The sequence below is a fragment of the Argiope bruennichi genome, chromosome 5, assembly GCF_947563725.1.
Source record: "Argiope bruennichi chromosome 5, qqArgBrue1.1, whole genome shotgun sequence".
NCBI classification, from domain to species: domain Eukaryota; kingdom Metazoa; phylum Arthropoda; class Arachnida; order Araneae; family Araneidae; genus Argiope; species Argiope bruennichi.
Window position 1 is genome coordinate 74,940,624 of NC_079155.1, and position 18,806 is coordinate 74,959,429.

The 18,806-nt window shown below is 23.3% G+C and overlaps 1 protein-coding gene across 2 annotated transcripts in view; it reads right to left on the minus strand.

Annotated features, from left to right (window-relative positions):
* LOC129969136 (uncharacterized) overlaps nucleotides 1-17,957 on the minus strand; it is a 35,811-nt gene extending 17,854 nt beyond the window's left edge. For both annotated transcript variants that reach the window (XM_056083559.1, XM_056083558.1), the window contains exons 1-7: nucleotides 17,779-17,957; nucleotides 16,976-17,048; nucleotides 6,187-6,321; nucleotides 5,420-5,461; nucleotides 2,912-2,962; nucleotides 2,123-2,220; nucleotides 662-761 (exon numbers count right to left, since the gene is read on the minus strand). In XM_056083559.1, coding sequence (XP_055939534.1) covers nucleotides 662-761; nucleotides 2,123-2,220; nucleotides 2,912-2,962; nucleotides 5,420-5,461; nucleotides 6,187-6,321; nucleotides 16,976-17,048; nucleotides 17,779-17,861 — 582 coding nt within the window. In that variant the 5' untranslated portion in view covers nucleotides 17,862-17,957. The remainder of the gene's footprint in view (nucleotides 1-661; nucleotides 762-2,122; nucleotides 2,221-2,911; nucleotides 2,963-5,419; nucleotides 5,462-6,186; nucleotides 6,322-16,975; nucleotides 17,049-17,778) is intronic.
* Nucleotides 17,958-18,806: the final 849 nt, after the last annotated feature.

Genomic DNA, 18,806 nt, shown 5'->3' on the forward strand with positions numbered 1-18,806 from the left:
CAATAATTAATCAAGGCAATTTTTTAATAATTTAGATTACAGTTTTAATTTGGTAATTATCATTATGAAAATATATAATTCGATAGTCATTATAACAATTTAATTAAACCTAACTACAATTAAAAATAGGGGGGAAATAAATATGTATTATGTCAACAATTTGATGTACTTTTTCATATAATAAAAGCCTAAAATAACCACTGATTCAAAAACTGACATATGCAAAGAAATACAATTTTGATTTGCATGGTCTAAACAGGAAAATTATAATGTGATATATCAAATTCATGTTCTAGCCTTACAAATTAAATCAATACAAATTTATATCAGCATGAATAGTTCTATCCAATTGACAAGAAATTAATAGAAGCAAAATAAAATGTGCAATCTAAATTCAATCAGAATAAGCATAAAAATTAACACCATTATGTGAAAATGTGAAAAAGAAAAGAAATGACAAATACTTAGTGCCAACTACGACATTTTTTAATATATATAAAGGATGTATTAGTTAATAATCATGTTTATCAAATGTAATATCTTTTTTTAAATAATATCTAATGTAAGAATGGAAACATAATTATAAAATAATTAAAACCCATTATCATACTTTAAAGCATCATTATTTCTTTCATTTAAAAACAAAAGCAAAAACTAATACCTTCTGTAATTTAGGAGTCAGCTCCACAGAATGAGTTTGAGCTCTAGGCTGCCCATCAGCCAGAAGCGCACTCACTACTACATTTTCTCGATTGTGATACCTATATAATATAACCAAAATAAAATTAAACAAAGCACCTTATTAAAAAGCACACAATGCATATATTCTACTTGTAAAATAATAAGATTTATTTATTTATGCATTTTAAAATATTAAAAGCATAATAATTATACATAAAGAATGGAACAGATCTTCTTGTAAATTTAAGAGATTAATTCTATTATATTTTATTATTACTTCTATATCATGAAAAATTAATGTACATAATTTATTATAAATGTTAAAATTAAATATAATTTATACATGAATTTGTATGTTCTCATTTGAATACAAGGAGATAATACAAAAATATTATGAGATGTTTTTTTCTATCATAAATAAAATTAAAATGGAAAGGAAAACTATTACAGTATTAGATTACTAGAAAAATGATTTAAAAAAACAAAACTATAGCAGTAATTTTATGCAAAAATAAAAGAAAAACCACAACTTTTTATATACCTGCCTATTTGAAATAGTCTTTGGGAGAATTAAGGCTAGTTAATTTTTATTATAACTAATAAAAATTTGAAATAACAAGGAAATAAGAACTATGCAAAAATAATTAAAATAAATGATAGAAAAAATATCTCCAGATACTATGGTGACATCTGATGTGTCAACAAATACCTTAGAGCTCAATTTTTATTCATCTCTAATGATTTAAATACAAATCAAAATCAATTTATTTTCATCAAGAAAAGGGGGGAGGTCAATAAGATGTAACTAAAAATAAAAAGAATGAAATTTGCTTTAAATATTTTCCAAGCAAAACTATACGGACTAAGTGATCATTACAAAGTGAATGATAACAGTAAATATACTATCCAAAGTTCGAAAAAAAAAAAGTTCCTTTATTTCAACTATAAGTGCATTCTACATATACATAACAATTTTATTTAATATACAAATAAAAAGCAATGTACAAAATTCAAACTTAAAAAAAAAACTGCATATGCAATTTTAGTTATATCTCTTCCTACAGCAGACTAAAGGAATGCTTTTTTTTTTACTTTTTTAATAATAATTTATAATGAAATCTTCATATGAGAAAATCTAAGCATTTGATCGTCTAAAATGCTCCATCGAGCAACCTTAAAATTCAGAAATATAATCAAATTAAATAATAATAAACGACAGGGCCTTTTTTAAAGCAATTTAATTATTGATTTCTCCATTAATTCCATTTTAAATTCATTGCAGATTTCTTTTTTTTTTTCCTGGTATATTTTAAGAAAATAAGTCTAGATAATCTTTATAATAAATTAAGTATATTGAGAGAGGGCATGATTGATAGAAAAATCTTTCAAAATGAAAGTTTAAAAGATTTATAAACACATTTATTTTATCAGTGAAACTTACTGCTTAAGAAGCTGCCAGATGTGTCCTTCTTCAACTGTAGGGAATTGTACACACAATTTCATGAGTATGCGCTCATCTACTTGCACAGAGTTTTCTTGCTGAAATTTCATCATGGATTAGAAATTTGAGGAGCAAAAAATATATAACTTAAAGAGTCATATATCATTGCTGGTCCCTAAATGGCAAAGAATCTCACTGCTAGTCATAAACAATTGTTGCTTTATTAGGGTATGGTTTTAAAGAATATCTCCTCTTTTTTGAGTTCCTCTTACATGCCTCATGATCAATTTTTTTTAATGCATGATTAATTTTTTTAATGGATGAATGATATTCTAGATTAATACATAAAATGAATGAATATCAGGTCTATTTCTGCAGACTGACCTTAAGATAATTTCAGTTGAACAATGCCAGACTGAGCAATTGATTATAGATACTATGCTGAAAACCTGATTCATAATCAAAGTTGCAAATTAAATTGCATAAACTAACCAGCTATCAGCTGAAAAGTAACAACTAAATTCACTCTTGAATTCAGAGTATCTTAGTTCACTCCCTTAGTATATAGCTACAAACATGAGCTTCTTAACAATAAATGAGCCATGATATATTTTACATGATTTATTTGTAACTAAGTTAAAAATTCTTTGGGATGCTCAGCAACAATACAAATCAAATATGATGTAAATAAATAAATTTTACAACATACAATATTGAATATATCAAAAGTAATAAGATTCTTTTTATTCAATTTAATATTCGTCTAAGTGATGTAAAAGCAAAATTTACCTTAAACCTGTATGGTGTTTTTGGACTCCCATAATGAGGCATGTATCCACCCTAAATATATATTAACAAATAATAAGCAAGAAATGATGATGTTAAAGTTCACTAACTATTACATGAAAGTCACATTTATATATTCAAAAATAATAAAATTATAATGTAAATGCATGAATAAATACTTCTAAATTTTTTCTAGATTAAAACAATTAAAATAAAAAAATAAAGACATTAAAAATACTATCATTGTTTAAGTATATTTTAAAATCTAATTTAAATCAGTTTATTATTAATTAAAAAATCATTATTTTTAATCAATAATTATTTCATTTTGAAAGATATTTGGCCCATCCCACTGAGCATAGCATGTATATATATATATATATATATTTTTTAGTTTACCTTTTTTTTTTTAACTTTCATCATTTTTATAATTATTAGAAATAACGGATACATTCAAAGTTATAAAGGTCCTATTAGTAAGCAAATTTATTCACATAAATAATTTATTTATTTCATTTACAAAACATCAAAACAAATTTTTTGCTTACAACTTTCAGGTACATTATGACAAATAAATTAAATTTTACTGTATGAAGAGTATCTTTGCTGGGAAACAACTTGTACAGTGTTTTAGAGACGAACCTGGTTACCGCGCATTTGGTTAATTTGGATATTTTTAATTCGTTTTCTCAGTAATTCGAATTTAGTTAGATTAACTCAAAGTAAAAACTAAAAAGTGTAAAAAACTGTTTTCATTTCTGAATTACTTCCAAACTTTCTGTCTTCAATGATTCTAAGTGAATAAATTTTTCAGGGTTTTAATTCACTGAAGGACTTTATTGCTGTACAATAAAAATGTTAGTTAGTTAGTTATTAAAATAATTGCTCTTAAATTTAGTTAAAAAATTGATTATAATCATCATCATTAAATTTATTTAGATTATTTATTGATTATCTATTATGTAAAAATTAAAAATAATACAAAAAACGAACTATTTTTTTAAATTTTTAATCCTTAATTAAAACTGTTTATTTATATAACAGTTTCAACATCTTAATTGTTTTTTTTAATATCTAATTAGATTATTCTTCCTTTAGGAAATACTCAGTCATACTCATTTAATAAAGTAACCATGGAATATTTTAAGCATTTATGAATTATGTGTAAGTTTTATAATGAATTATAGTATCTTTAAATGATTTAATTTTATTTTTATGTTCTAGAAATTATAATTTGATGCCCGACTGAGAAATTGTAAAATGATTAAGAAGATAAAACTAGAATTATTATTAAAACTATTACCATTTTTTTTTAACTTTTAATTTAAAACTGTTAAATATTTAAAATAAATCTTCACTATCATTTCTAGTTTTTTTTTTTTTTTTCTTTTAGGATAAATGAAATCTTTATTATAGTCCCATCAGCACATAATTAAATAAGCTCCATTGTAATACTTTTTTTTTAGAAAAGTGCCTTTTTTAAGTTTTACCAAAATTTTATTTTGTTAACAAACTCTTTTTAAAAAATTGATTGCAAAAAAGATATTATTTTACAGGTATCATATGTGTGCAAAATCATAAAATTATATCAAACAAGCTTTGGCATGCAAAAAAAATCCTGGTTTCTTCTGTAAAAGTAAATTGTTAAGTAATGAGTAAAGCAAATATAGTGTCAGCATAGCTTTTAATGAGACCTACATGGGACTACATGCATGAAATTTGGCATCACAAGAATACTAAGGCATTGATATGTGTTACAAATTCAAACATTGCTTTTCAAAAGTAATATAGTAGACTATCTTAACTGCAAGAATTTCATTAAAGTTTTAAAATAAATATATTTAACTAGCTCATTTTTATTTATCATTACTTAATGCTTTAATGCCCTCTCCCATGCATTTTACTACAAAAAAAAAAAAAACATTTTTATATATCCAAGCACTAAGATGGAATAATTTTGCCGATAAAATAGGTTTGTGAGTGATAAGGTTTAAAAAATAACCTAACTTACAAGATAAAAGAAAAAAACGAAATCCTAGTTAAACTTGTACGTAAAAACAAAAAACAAAATCCTTGAAAAATATATAATATAAATTTATAATTAGTATAATATTTTTGAAAAATTAAATGAAAGAAATATTATGAATACAATTTGTTTAAAAAATTTTTACTACATTGATTTATATAAAAATTATTTGAATCACTTTATAATGAAAGCAGAAAAATATTTCAAAGCTGCAATCATAAGATGTAATAATGAAGCTTAGTTGCAATCTTATGTTTATGAACTACAAATTGGAAATATAAATACAAATAGTAATTATTTACTATGTTGAATATTTATTTAAATAAATAATATATATAAAACACCATAAAGTAATTTTAGCAAAGCAGATAAATCAGCAATAAAAGAAACAAAAGCAGTTGATAAATTTTGCAATGTATGAAATTATGAAATACATACGGCCAATAATACAAGGCAATTCAGAAAATCTTAAAATGCATGATCACCTGAGTATGAAAACGAGGTGTATAATAGCCTCCACGAGAAACCTAGTAATAGCAAAAGACAAGCAAGAGTTTCAGCATATATCATAAAAAAAGCAATGCACATAAAGAGTGACAGTTGTATACACATATAAATAAAATTGTTTAGTAAATACAAGATTGAAGCATCTAAAACACACACACAATTGCACAAAAAAATTAAGAATACTCTAATTTTTTCCATAAAAATTATATTCAAAAAAATTTATTGTAATAAAGGAATTTCACTATTCAGGAATATTCTTCAAACCTACAAATAATAAGTTGCTATTCCAAATTCTGATGCAGAGGTGCTTTGTGATCAATTTATTATACCACAGAACTCTGAAACATCACAACATTGCCATATTCAGGAATATTTAAGATTCATAACAAAATTTAAGGTTATGTAATTTGAAATTTCTCCCTCATAAAAAAAATCCTTACGAGACTTTTTTGATTTACATATAAATTTCCTTTAAACATTTTGTTTCATATAATTCCGTCAGGATTTTCAAAATTTATCTTAAAACATCGCAACAAACATACTTTTTGAAATTTCAATAATTTTGAACTCATATAATAAGTACTATAAATTTGTAATAAATTAAAATCAATTAAAGTTTTTAGTATAAAAATTGTAGGAATGATAATTTTATGCTTTTACAGAAATGTAATATAGTTTTATTTTAGTATAAAAATAATTAAAATTATAAGAACAAAAAAATATTTTAAAATTAAAAAATCCTTACAGCGTATTCTTCCTCAACGCATCTCACATTTGTCATCTGATTAGGAGGTGGGGAACCAACAGGTGGTGGTGGAGGAGGAGGTGGTGAAGTAACATTAATGGAATAGTTACCAGATCCATAATATGGTGGATAGGCCTAAGATTGTTACAGAAAAGAATGACATGAATTATTTACATTTAATCTATAAAAATTCAAATTTTGAATCTTGAAAGTACAAAGTGAAATAATGCATCAATAGTAAGACAACAAATTAATATATTATACACATATATAATAATATTATTATAACTAAAACTCAAAAATATAAAAAATTAGATTTTTTTCATGATGAATGAATCAAATAAAAGATACTTTTTTTTTTAAATACTTTTTGCATTGATTGCTTCACTGAATGAGATCATTAAAAGAGCAGTTCACTGCCCATTTAATAAAAGCATAATGCTGCTTCATAAGATTAAATAGGAAAAAAAATCATAAAAATTGATTAATACTTTATGGCTGATTTTCTCCTTTTTATGCATTTATTTCTTATATATAAAGATATGCTATTTGTAAATGGAACAGAATTTTGGTCAATATATTTACAATATGGAATTTCAGAAATTTTCCTAACATAAAGAAATATTATATCTGGATGGTTAAATTATTCCTTAATGAAATTAATTTTTTTTTTTTTTAGAATATCTTGAATTGACAATAAATAATTTAAGAGATCTATTTAATTCTCAACTACAAGAACTATTAAGCATAATATTAATTTTAAAAAATTTAATTTTATAACTTACAGTTTATTTAAAATAATATAAAATTCAAACTTGTGAAGAAAATCAACAGGTTTTTTTTTTACCCCCTTTTCTTTCCATTTTGCCAGTAAGCATATTTCTAACTTAAAATATTGTAGTTATCTTTTAGCAAAAACATTTTAATTTGAATCTAGTGCCATTATGACCACATTTACAAATTTGAAATTATTGCAGATCAAATATTTGTAATAGCTTTTCTAGATTTGAAAGAAAAAAATGCTTTTCTGATAATTTAATCAAGTGAAAAATAAGTCTTGAGAGAAAAGTTTATATTATATTTTAATTTTTAAAAAAAATCTGAATATTTAATAAGTTAATACATAAACATAAAAAGTGCTTTAAATTCAAAATTAATTTTAGATCACATTTCATAGATGGCCATTCGATATCTTTTCCTAGCCTGACATGTTACTATAGCCTTAGTAATTAAAATCAAAATTCAATTTTCAGGATATTGCTTATATTCTAAAGATTTGTAGAATAGAATAATGGCATTAAAATTTAATTTAGTAAGAAGATTTCACAAAACTACTTTATTCAGTTTCATATAAGAAAAAAAAAATTAAACGGATAAAAATGAAATAAAAATTTTTCAGATTTAAACTTGACTAAAATCTTGGATATGCGGATTATTTTATTACCGTGCCTTTTTACTTCGAAATTTTAGCAAGAATTCTCAAAGTCTATATTCTACAATAAGTAGCACATAAATAAGGCTGTTTTTCTCTGTACAAATAAGTACAGAAAAAAATGGTATTACATATATATCTTAAAGAAAAGTTTTTTTTATTATAACTTTTTTTTTTAATTTCATAGAATAGTTAGCTTACCATTTATAAGAATATTTTTAAATAAAATAAACAATAAAACAGAGCTTTTAGATTGCATGTTACAGCTATGAAAACTGTTACAAAAATTGTACCTGAGTAAATTTTTATAAAGCAGATTAGAAGGAAATAGTTAGTTTTAAATTGCTAATAATAAATAAATTCTAAAAACTGTGCATTTCAAAGATTGCATATATTGTTCAAAATCAAATAGATTTTTATTTTAATGTCTGAAAAATACTTATTTCATTTAGCAGCAATAAATAAAATAAATAATTGTTTTTAAAAAATACAAAAATGAAAAGACATGTAAAATGAAATTAAGCAAATAACTTTAAAGTTACTTGTCTTTATTATGTTAACATTTCAATACATTAACATGTTCCTCTTACTTTTGATAAGCCCTGAACATTATATATATATATATATATATATATATTACACTATTTCCTAAACAAAGTAAAATTATAAACCTTTTATATAAATAATATATAATTTATTATATTTAATGTTTTGCATTGTGTTAAATTTGAAATACATTTCATTTTAAATGGTCAGTTCATTTTGTATAATGTTGAAATATATTTCAATCTAAAAAAGGAATATTAAAATTTTTCACAGGGTAAAATTGTTTTAATAACTCAAAAAAATAATAAAAATTACCAACAACACAACTTAGATGCAAACATGCATACATATCAAACAATCACATTCACTTCAATTACTTCTATTGAAAATAATAATACATAATAAACCATAAAAATATGTTCCCAAATAAAATATACACAATATCCATATCATAATTTCTTTAAAACGAAAGTAAAAACTTTCTAAAGCCCGAAATGAAAAAAAGTAAAAATGTTGTACACCTTCTACATGATTGGATGCACTGAAATGAATAAAAAATAATTCATGCTTAACGGGGGTAACAAATAATACAATAATCAGATATGGATAAAATGCATGCACACGGGGAGAATATGTTCACCTTGACTTGTCCTGTAGTTGGTCTTCCTGTTCCATAGAGATAATACTTTGCATAAGAACCCTGGGAGAGACATATAAACAACGGAAAATAACTCACAAGGGGGAAGTTTGAAACTTTTTGTGGTTGCAGTTAAAAAAAAATGTTGGTTAAATGGTAAAGGAGAATAACCAAAAACAAGAAATATGAAATACACTAAGTGTTAACATATAACATAACAAAACTCATAATAAACTTTTGCAAAAATATTGAAAATGCAAAATAAGATAAAAAGAGTCATTGGAAAAATGTAATTCTTTTCTTTAAAAGATCACTTCTCAGAATGTAAAAATTAAATACTAAACTATTTCATAATGTTTGCTTTTATTTTTGAAATATATCACTCAAAAATAATGCTTTTTAGTAGTTTGATAATTCAACTTTTTATTATAAACATAAAAAATTATTTATTTAGGATGGAAAATTAAATGTTTAGTTATATTTATTTATTTATTTCTCTTCTTTCTACAAAATTAACAATTAATGTATTAAACATTAATTATTAGTTAAAGCAAATATTTATGACATTATCTGATCTTGTTTCTTGATGTATCATTCAGTTTTTAAATCAATAACGAACTAAAATTTCACATTTGGTGTTTATAGGACTTCTTCAAAAAAAAAAAAAAATCAATGAGTTAATGATATATTTACCATAAATCTATCTGTTTGTACATACTTTTGTCGCTAATATGCAACTTTTATGCCATCACAGTAATAAATTAAAATTAATGTCTTCATAAAAAATAATTAAATGATACAGCAGAAAGTTCTTTTCTTTTATATAAACTGTGTGTTAAAGGGCTATTTACTTTTTTTTAATTGTTATTTCAAATGAAGTTTTTATATTCATAATTTTCAAAATTCTGATGTATCATTTAAAAATAAGAATTAATTTAATATGAATATGATTATTTAAATAAAATTTTAAGCACAGGACATAAATATATTGAAAATATCTCAAAATTCAATTATTGAAATCATTTTTCCACTATATAAAGTGCAGTGAAAGAGATCTGTTTTAAATTATCAAGTCCTTACATAATCCTCTAAGAATTTCAACGAAACAAATTCAAGAAACGAATCATACACTTTTTAAATGGAAAAAAAATTATGTCATTAAATTATTGGTAAAAAAATAAAAACATATAAATCAGAATTACGAATATTACTTATTGCAACACAAATAATGAAATCCAGAAAACGTACTAAATAAACTTTGCACCCTTTGGGCAAGCTAAGTCAGTATGGGAAATAAAAAAATTTAAATTAAAAAATAGTAAAACCAAAAACTAAAACGTAAGACAAACTTGATAATGGTTTTAAAAATTTAATAAAAACTATTTAACAATAATCAACTAAAATAATAACTAAATAGTACTTTCAATGAAATATTTTTTTTTAGCAAATGTTAAGAAAACTTGGCATAAGAACAAACCCAATTCACAAAGATAAGCTGTATTTTCTATCTAATTCAAAGATATCAAATTCATTTTCCACAAATATATATTTTTCCTCAATGGAAATATCGATAGTTAATTGTTTGTATTAGGTGAACTGAAATTCCTTTTCCATATTTTCAAAAGTTAAATGCAGACAAATGGTATTGTATTACAATAAAGTAATGTTTGTTGTCATTTTATTCCTGATATGAATTATCATAAATTATTCATTTATTTTAAAGAGGGTAGTCCACAAAGAATGATTAAAGGAAATATACAGAATTTGATATAGATGATAAATTATTCACAAGCTATCATCCAAAATTAAATTCTCAAATACACATTTGATTTTTTTTTTTTTTTTTGAATATATAATCCAGCAAAATTTTTGTCAAATTTGTAAAAATTAACCAAATTTTTTTAATATTAATAATTATTTACAAGCACATAAAATTGTGCTTATTTAGTCAAGCCCTCCTTATTTCTTCATTTAATCAACACCTATACTATAAAATAAAGCATTTCTTCAAAAGAAGTAATTGTTAAAAACATTTGTGAGACATATTTAGTTCATGCCAATGGCATTTTAACTTAATAAATCTAATCATCTTCCATTTCTTTATACAGATATACTTTTATTTGCTAAACAATTTTCTATGCATTTTCAGGGTGAATTTTTACAATTAATTTCATAATCCACTTCTATATTGATTTTTTAAAGCCTGTACACCAACCTTTTACAGATAACTATGTCAAATTTTAATGTATTTAAAACATTATTTAACTCTTAAGATATTTTATAACTAACCAATGCAAATTTATCCATTCACAGAGGATGCAATTTTCATTAAAATATTTGAGATTTACTCTAACAGAGTACAGTTTTAGAAAGCAATACAAAAAGAATTTAACAAAGAAGTAATAGAAAATTCTGAAAATATAGATTATCTAATTCATATAGATTATCATATAACCAATTCATATAGATTATCATATAACCAATTCATATAGATTAACTAATAAAGAATTAAAATATAAGTAAAAACAGAAAAATTATAAAATAAATTTTTACACTGAATGAGCAACATAATGTTTTCATGTTGAATAATCTACTTAATGTTATATTTAATGTTCACTTCAAGTTGTTATACTCAAAACAATTTAAAGCAGTCTTGTCCATGTTAATTTCTTTTAAGTTGTATTAAGAAAAATTCTAAAAATATTTATGAAGAAAGAAGTATGTGTGTTTTTAATTTGATGGAAATGCTCCTGATCCTAAAGAAATTGAATTAAAGATTAAATAAAGAAAGCTCAATCTATTTCAATATTCTCCTCACATTTTTTTGATGATCAATTTTGTTGGGTTACCTTTACTCAAATATGAAATTCCAGGGATGCAAAGAAAAATGTTCTTTTTTGTTTGCATTATTATATTTATTTTATATTATATATATGTATGCCTAATATATATTTCCTTTAATTTAATTATTTAAATTTTTCATATGAAATTAAATTTTATAACAATCTAATCCAGGAATGATTATGAAGCAGATATCATTTAAATGTCCAATTTTTATCTATGTGAAATCTGAAGTTTCTGAAACATAAATTTAATATCTTTCTAGATTTTTTTTTTTTTTTTTTTTTTTTTTTTACTATCAGTTTTTGCATAGAAAAATATAAATGCTTCAACTCTCAGAATGATAACTTTAACACCCTAAAAATAAAATATGGTTTTTAAAAGGTAAAAAAAATAATGAATAATTTTAAGAAATGATGAAGTGAAATGCAATTTTTTAAATTTATTTTCAACTATGCTTTTTGAATCGCTAACATATAGTATATGTAAGATGTATTTTTCATTTTAATATTCTGAATTGCCAGATTTTCATTATATAATAACTTTTAAGAAAATACAATCAAAAATACTCCTGCAATTCTTCATATTAATATTTTCCAAAAATTACTCACAATAATTTATATATATAGTATATTTCCTAGTGCTTGAATACTGATTTGAAAAGTATACCTAAATACAGAACATCCATTTTTCTAAAGACAAACTATCCCATTCTCTAAGTAATTTCACAATTTTTTTAACCTTGTGAGAATTTAAAAAGTTTGTGAACTCAAGAATGTGACCCCATGTCAAACTTATATTAATATCTTAATATATAGAGATAAATTACATTGAAATTAACATATCTATATAAATCTAAACAAAATCATATAAAAATGATAAACAATTACTTTTGAAAATATGAAAATAATCAAAATAAATTTTAAACAAGGCAACTAAAATTTATCTATAATGACAATTGACACAATTGTCCAATTACTATTTTTCCCCCTTACTATCGTAATGAACGAAAGAAACTTTAGATACTAAGTGCATTTTGTCAAGGGAAGTGCAATGTGTGAAAAACATCAAATCATGCCAAAACTGTCAATACAAAACTGACATAAATTAGGGAAAATAAATAAAAGATAAAATTCTAACTAATATAAATGAACAAAAAATGAATAGAAATTTAGAACAATATTATTTCTAAAAATAGAAATAGCTTTATTATCACATGGTAATAAGAAAATTAAGTAATGAATATTTTTGTATTATTGAATTCAGGGAAAATAATGCAAGATAAAAGAAATAACCTGATAAAGCAATTATAATTCCAAACATTATTGTGGATGAAACAATTCCTTTAGAGAAATTTAACAAAATGCATAACATTTACTTTGGCATATTTCAACAGTGATTGAAAATAATTGATTAATTAATTGAAATAACTAAATTCTAAACAAAAGCATCAAAATATGCAAAAAAGAGTCATTTTAAATATTGCTTTATGGATATATGTTAAAAGATTTTAAATTTAGTAAGATAGTAAAAAAATATATATTATTACTGCTTTTGAATTCCTCACATTACTTTAAAATTAAATCAAAGCAAGAAATAAAACAAAATTACAACACTTTGATTTCAAAAGCTGGTTAATGGACAGTATAAGCTAATTGAAAATCATATAAGAAACTGAAAATACATATTTACTTCTTAAAAGGAACATAAGAAACAGTGGAAAATATCCAGTTTTATCATAGAAATGAAATTTAACAGAAATGAATAATGCAAGCATCCCATGTATAGGATGCTGAGCATCAATAGGTTAAAAGAAGGATTGAAAGCAAGATTAATTTACAGGAAATATAGCAAAAAAAAGCAATATATTAATTTAATAGTTATGACATTATTATTTTAATTCTTAAAATTTTGATTTCCTAATAGAAGAAAATTTTGATTTAAAAACTCACTATATTTATATAATTAATATTTCTTTCAGTTCTAATCTCTTGTTTAAGGTGAGGTGTTTTTTAGACAAATTATATACATAAGCATTAATAACAAAACATATACAATTTATTATTAGCGGCTATTTTATGAAACGAATGAAGTCAATTAAAATATAAAATATGCTTGTATTCTAAAGTTTAACAAGTTATTTCAGAGAAAAATGGCCTATAACTCTTAGGAAAGTATAATAAGCATTTACATTCTGATAATGAGCTAATTAAGTTGCATAGTTATATTAATTAATTTTTTAATTAACATACAAAATATTAAATTGACTTAAATATTAAATAAGTGACATGGTCAAAAAAGATATAACAAAAGATAAGGTTGTATAAATAAATCTTTAAAAATTAAAAGAACTCTTTGTTAACTCATGAAAAGAATTCAGCAGCATAGTGACTGGGAACAAAAGGTTGGATGACTGTGAGGTATAAATTTTCTGAGAGTTAATCTTAACTTGTAGCATAAGAATAAAATATTAGTATATTCATGTCCCTTTTTTTAAGCCAAATATGATAATAAAAAGAAAAAGTAAAAATGTTGCCATTTATCCTTAATAGTTGACTGATGATTACCGAGGCAAATAAATAAATAAAACCTCATGCTTCAACTATTATATGCTACTTACCTTCACTATTGCAAATAATAATTGTGTTTTTATTTTACAATCTAACAGTCTATCATTAGCTTATTTGAAAATAGTTAGTAAATATGATGAATTATAAAATTTATTTCACACTTTAACTCACTTCATCATTTAATGTCATTACCCATTACTAAATAACCAAATAATGCATTTTAATTGCAGTGTACATAAATTTATTGCACTTTAAAATTATTTTCTGTTTGACAATTTACAGCTATAAAACACCTGTTAAAAATCATAACTGAATTTGTCACAATATCAGTGTCAATTTACATATAAGTTACACAAATTATATCTCAAAGTAATCACTTTTTTGAGAAGAGGCAAAAAATTTCTAACTGAGCAAGTATTGTATATACTAAATAAATTACTTGAATGCACTCAAAAAGCCCCATATCTCGAATAGCTTGGGCTTCATCAAATGTAAATCCAACATCATGCAATATATTAATACGATGCAATCATTAATATTCATTAATGAAAGCACATTAAACTTTTCTGAATTAGCTATCATTAATCTCTAAAAGTTTGGGATTTAGATTTTAAAATTATGAATTGAAATGCTTTATAATCAAACAATGAAGATATTAGATAAAAGAGAAATTAATGTGAAAAAGTATAAAAGATAGTAATTATCCAAAAATGTAAAAGAGCAAAGAAACTGACTTTAATATGAAACTGTGATAACATTTATTCCTGCATTATATTCTTGTATTATGCCTATCAAATAAATTTTTATTTACACATTTTTCTTCTTAGAATAGTTTATGAAAAGTAATTTATGCACCTTTATTCTAAATTTATTAACTGATAATCATATTTTAATTAAATTGCATTTCTTTTGTATTCAATCAATATATTTGTTTTGCAAACCAAAAATGTAAATGAGCAAACAAGTATCAGGGAATTATGTTTCTCAATCTTTGTATATTTGTGTTTTTATAAAATGCATATCTACACTTAAACTAAAAAATATTTTAATTATGAGAAGTATGATTTATGAAGATTTTATAAATGTTTCGATAGGTGTAAAAGAATATTCACAAAATGAATTTTTATGTAATAAATTATTATTGCCAATTGAACACAAACAGCATGGGTTTTTGTTGTTTTTTTTATTATTATTATTATTTCAGTCATAAAATACTTTGAAGAAATTTAAATCCTTACAAAAAAAAATTTTTTTTTTTTTCTTCAATTATAGAATGTCTTAATGTAAGATTTTTTGCTTGTTTTGGGGGGGAGGGGGAAAGGGATGTAATTAAATTATAAATTCTTTTAATACATATGTCTATTAATAAGATTAGTATAGTAAATCAAAATATACTATATTTCTCTGAAATATACTTCATTTTAAGTATAATATTGCATTTTGTAACTTTATATCATATTTGCTTTTTATCTATACATTTTCATCACATATACAGAAATAATCATGTAATACATTATGTTGCATAATATGTTGATAAGGCAAAGGTAATAAATTCAGACTGCATATAAGCTATAATTATTGAAAAAAAATTCTTTGTAAAGACACATTATAAAAAAATGTGATTAAATAATGGCAATTTAATATCTACTTTTTAGACAGAAATTTATGATATAAGTTAAGCACAATCAAAATAAAAAAAAATGTTTTTGTCAAAGGCAAAGAATATTATTGATATAAATTAATATTTTTAAGTTCAAAAACTTTTTTTTTTGTTGTTGTTGTTTTGTATTAGATATTGCAACTCTTCTGCTAATAACAAATCAATTAACCCAAATCTGATTTTCATATCAATATATATAAATAAAAAATTGAAGCAGTTTTTGTGATTTTTACTTTTATTATCACTGAAAAATAGAAATATTAAGTTTCAGCATGTAAATTATAGAATAATACACAATTTATTAACACATTTATTTAATATTAAGTCTTAATCATGTATTAGGATTGGTACATAACCATTATGTAACATTTAAAATTATGTATTATGTTGTCTCAAATATGTATTCACTTATTTAGTATTTTTATTTTCTGGAACTGTGTTAAATAAATGCAACAAAAAATATCTAGATCACAAATTATTAGTCCTTAATATATAGCAGTTTAGCTGCTTTTCATTTTGATGAAATGCATATAAAAAAATTACAATTATATATTATCAAATTAAATTTTATATACTATCCAAGTGAATAATAAAACATGAAATTCTACATAACAAATTAAATTATAAATAACAATGCAATAAGCCTATAAATTAGGATTACATTTGAAAAAATTATGATTAAACTGTACTCTTTCTAAACTTCATAGGATCATGGTGTATCAATTAAAACAAGAATAGTCAAGTAAATTCAGCCACTTACTTAAATTTTGCAAACAAAGATAAAGATCGACAATAAATCAAAATTTTTGGTTCCTTTTGAATTAAAATTTAAAATGCAAAGTAAAATAATTATAAAAAAATGCCTAAGATTATCTTTTTAATACAGCAATTTAAAAAAAAAGAATTGCATTCAATAACAACATTGAAAATTTGTGTCATCATATATTTCTAACTAACAAAAGAATATTAGTAAAATATATAATAATAAATAGAATACTTTGCATTAATTTGGGCAATATGTATTTATTGACTTCTGATAGTCATTAAAAAAAAGTGTTCAGTGAATGAAAGAAAAAATAGTAAAGGTAAGGAATATATAATACCTGCTGAAGAGTTGATGGCCTCAATCTAGGATCTTCCCATGTTGTTATATGCTCAACATGATTCAAGAAATAACTAGATACATAAAAAAGGAATGTTAATAATAAATAAACAGGTAATTAAAGTATATAAAAATTTTATTAGCAAACAATCATTTGTTAAAAAAAATCATAATGCTAAACTCAAACACTATAGTTAAAACTGTGATCTAAAAATGATAAATAAATTATGAAAAGATTACTTAGCATAGTTAAATCACATTGCCCATTCGCAAACCCAAATAATAAATTCTTAATCATTTCTTAATGACAATAATAAATAATTAATTTTTAAATGAAAACCATTGTTTAATCATAAATTATAAACAGGAAATAACTTCCATAATTTGTATTAGCATATAACATTAAAAAAAACTAATGCATCTGGATACAAAAAGCAGTATTTGAAATGCACAATTCAAATACTGTTCAAATAAATAAAAAAATACATTTGTTTATAACAGTAATTTAATTTAGAATCAAATGCAGATGCAAATGAAATTTATAAATCCTTTCTCGCAAATCAATGCAATATAACATTAGATTTGTAAAATACGTATATAAAAAAATGAAGAAGAGAAAATTAAATCGAAAATTTTTATAAATTGTATCATATATCACTTGCTATATATTTTAAACATTTTGCAAATATCATTTTAAAAATGTAAACAAACATCAGGTTAGTAATCTGGAAAATGTAAAGCACAATGAAATTGACGCTTGTCATTAAAATGTGCTAGAGCATGTTAATGTGAACATTAACTTACTGTCTCCCAGTTCGTGGATCAAATCGACATTCCCAGCCAGGAGGCAGAGATTCCTGAGGAGGTTGCGGGTGGACAGCCGCCATAGTTTCTCCTTTTTACTAAAGTTTGCTAATTTAATCATTTACTCTCTCTCAGCATCAGCATCTGTATCCATATCCTTTCAGCTGGATAGTGATGGATAAACGGGATCAAACGCTACATACAGGAATCTCTCTTCCATACTATTGGTGAAAAGTGGGTATTTTATTCTGCGCAGTTAGATTAAAATCCCTATTTTCCCTATTGGCTTGATGACGCAAGTCAAATATCGAAATCGATGAACACTGTCCGTCTTTCTCTTTCTTCCTTTTTAAGAAAATTTTTAAAATTCATTTTTAAAAATTCTAAATTGAAGTGACTAGTTCAAAAATCCGTTCAGTGCAATAAATTTTATGAAAGCAAGTAACATGACAAATTTTGCAGATGATAAAGAAACATGTAAAATTCGAAAAAAATAGTAGATTTTAAAAGAAGCTTGTAATTTTTTTTTATTTTTATTTTTAAAGCGTATTCAATTTAATTTAAACAATTCAACTCAACGATTTCTGTAAAAATGCAAGTCATAATTTAATGAAATTCTCTTAGCGAATTCTTGTAAATATTAGTTTAATTTAGAATCTTTTCTTACAACTGTGAGCGTTATTTTGTCAACCACACAAATTTACCTATTTTTCATATCAATTTTTAAGGATTAAAATAATTTGCATTTCAATAATTAGAGAAGTCTTATTTTTTTCTATTTTGTTGATACTAAATACGGATGCAATGATTTCAGTAATTATAACTTCTTACCAGAACATACGATGGAGTCGATCCAGGCCCAAGTGAAACAGTCAAGTACTTTCATTTTTACAGTTTACACAACTTACAGGAAGTATTAATTAGCATGCAGTTTCGAAGCAAACAAGAGATATTTTAGCATTGATCTTGGAATTTTGAACTGTGATTTGATGGACAGAACAACACCTGAAACAGGGAAGGAGGTATAA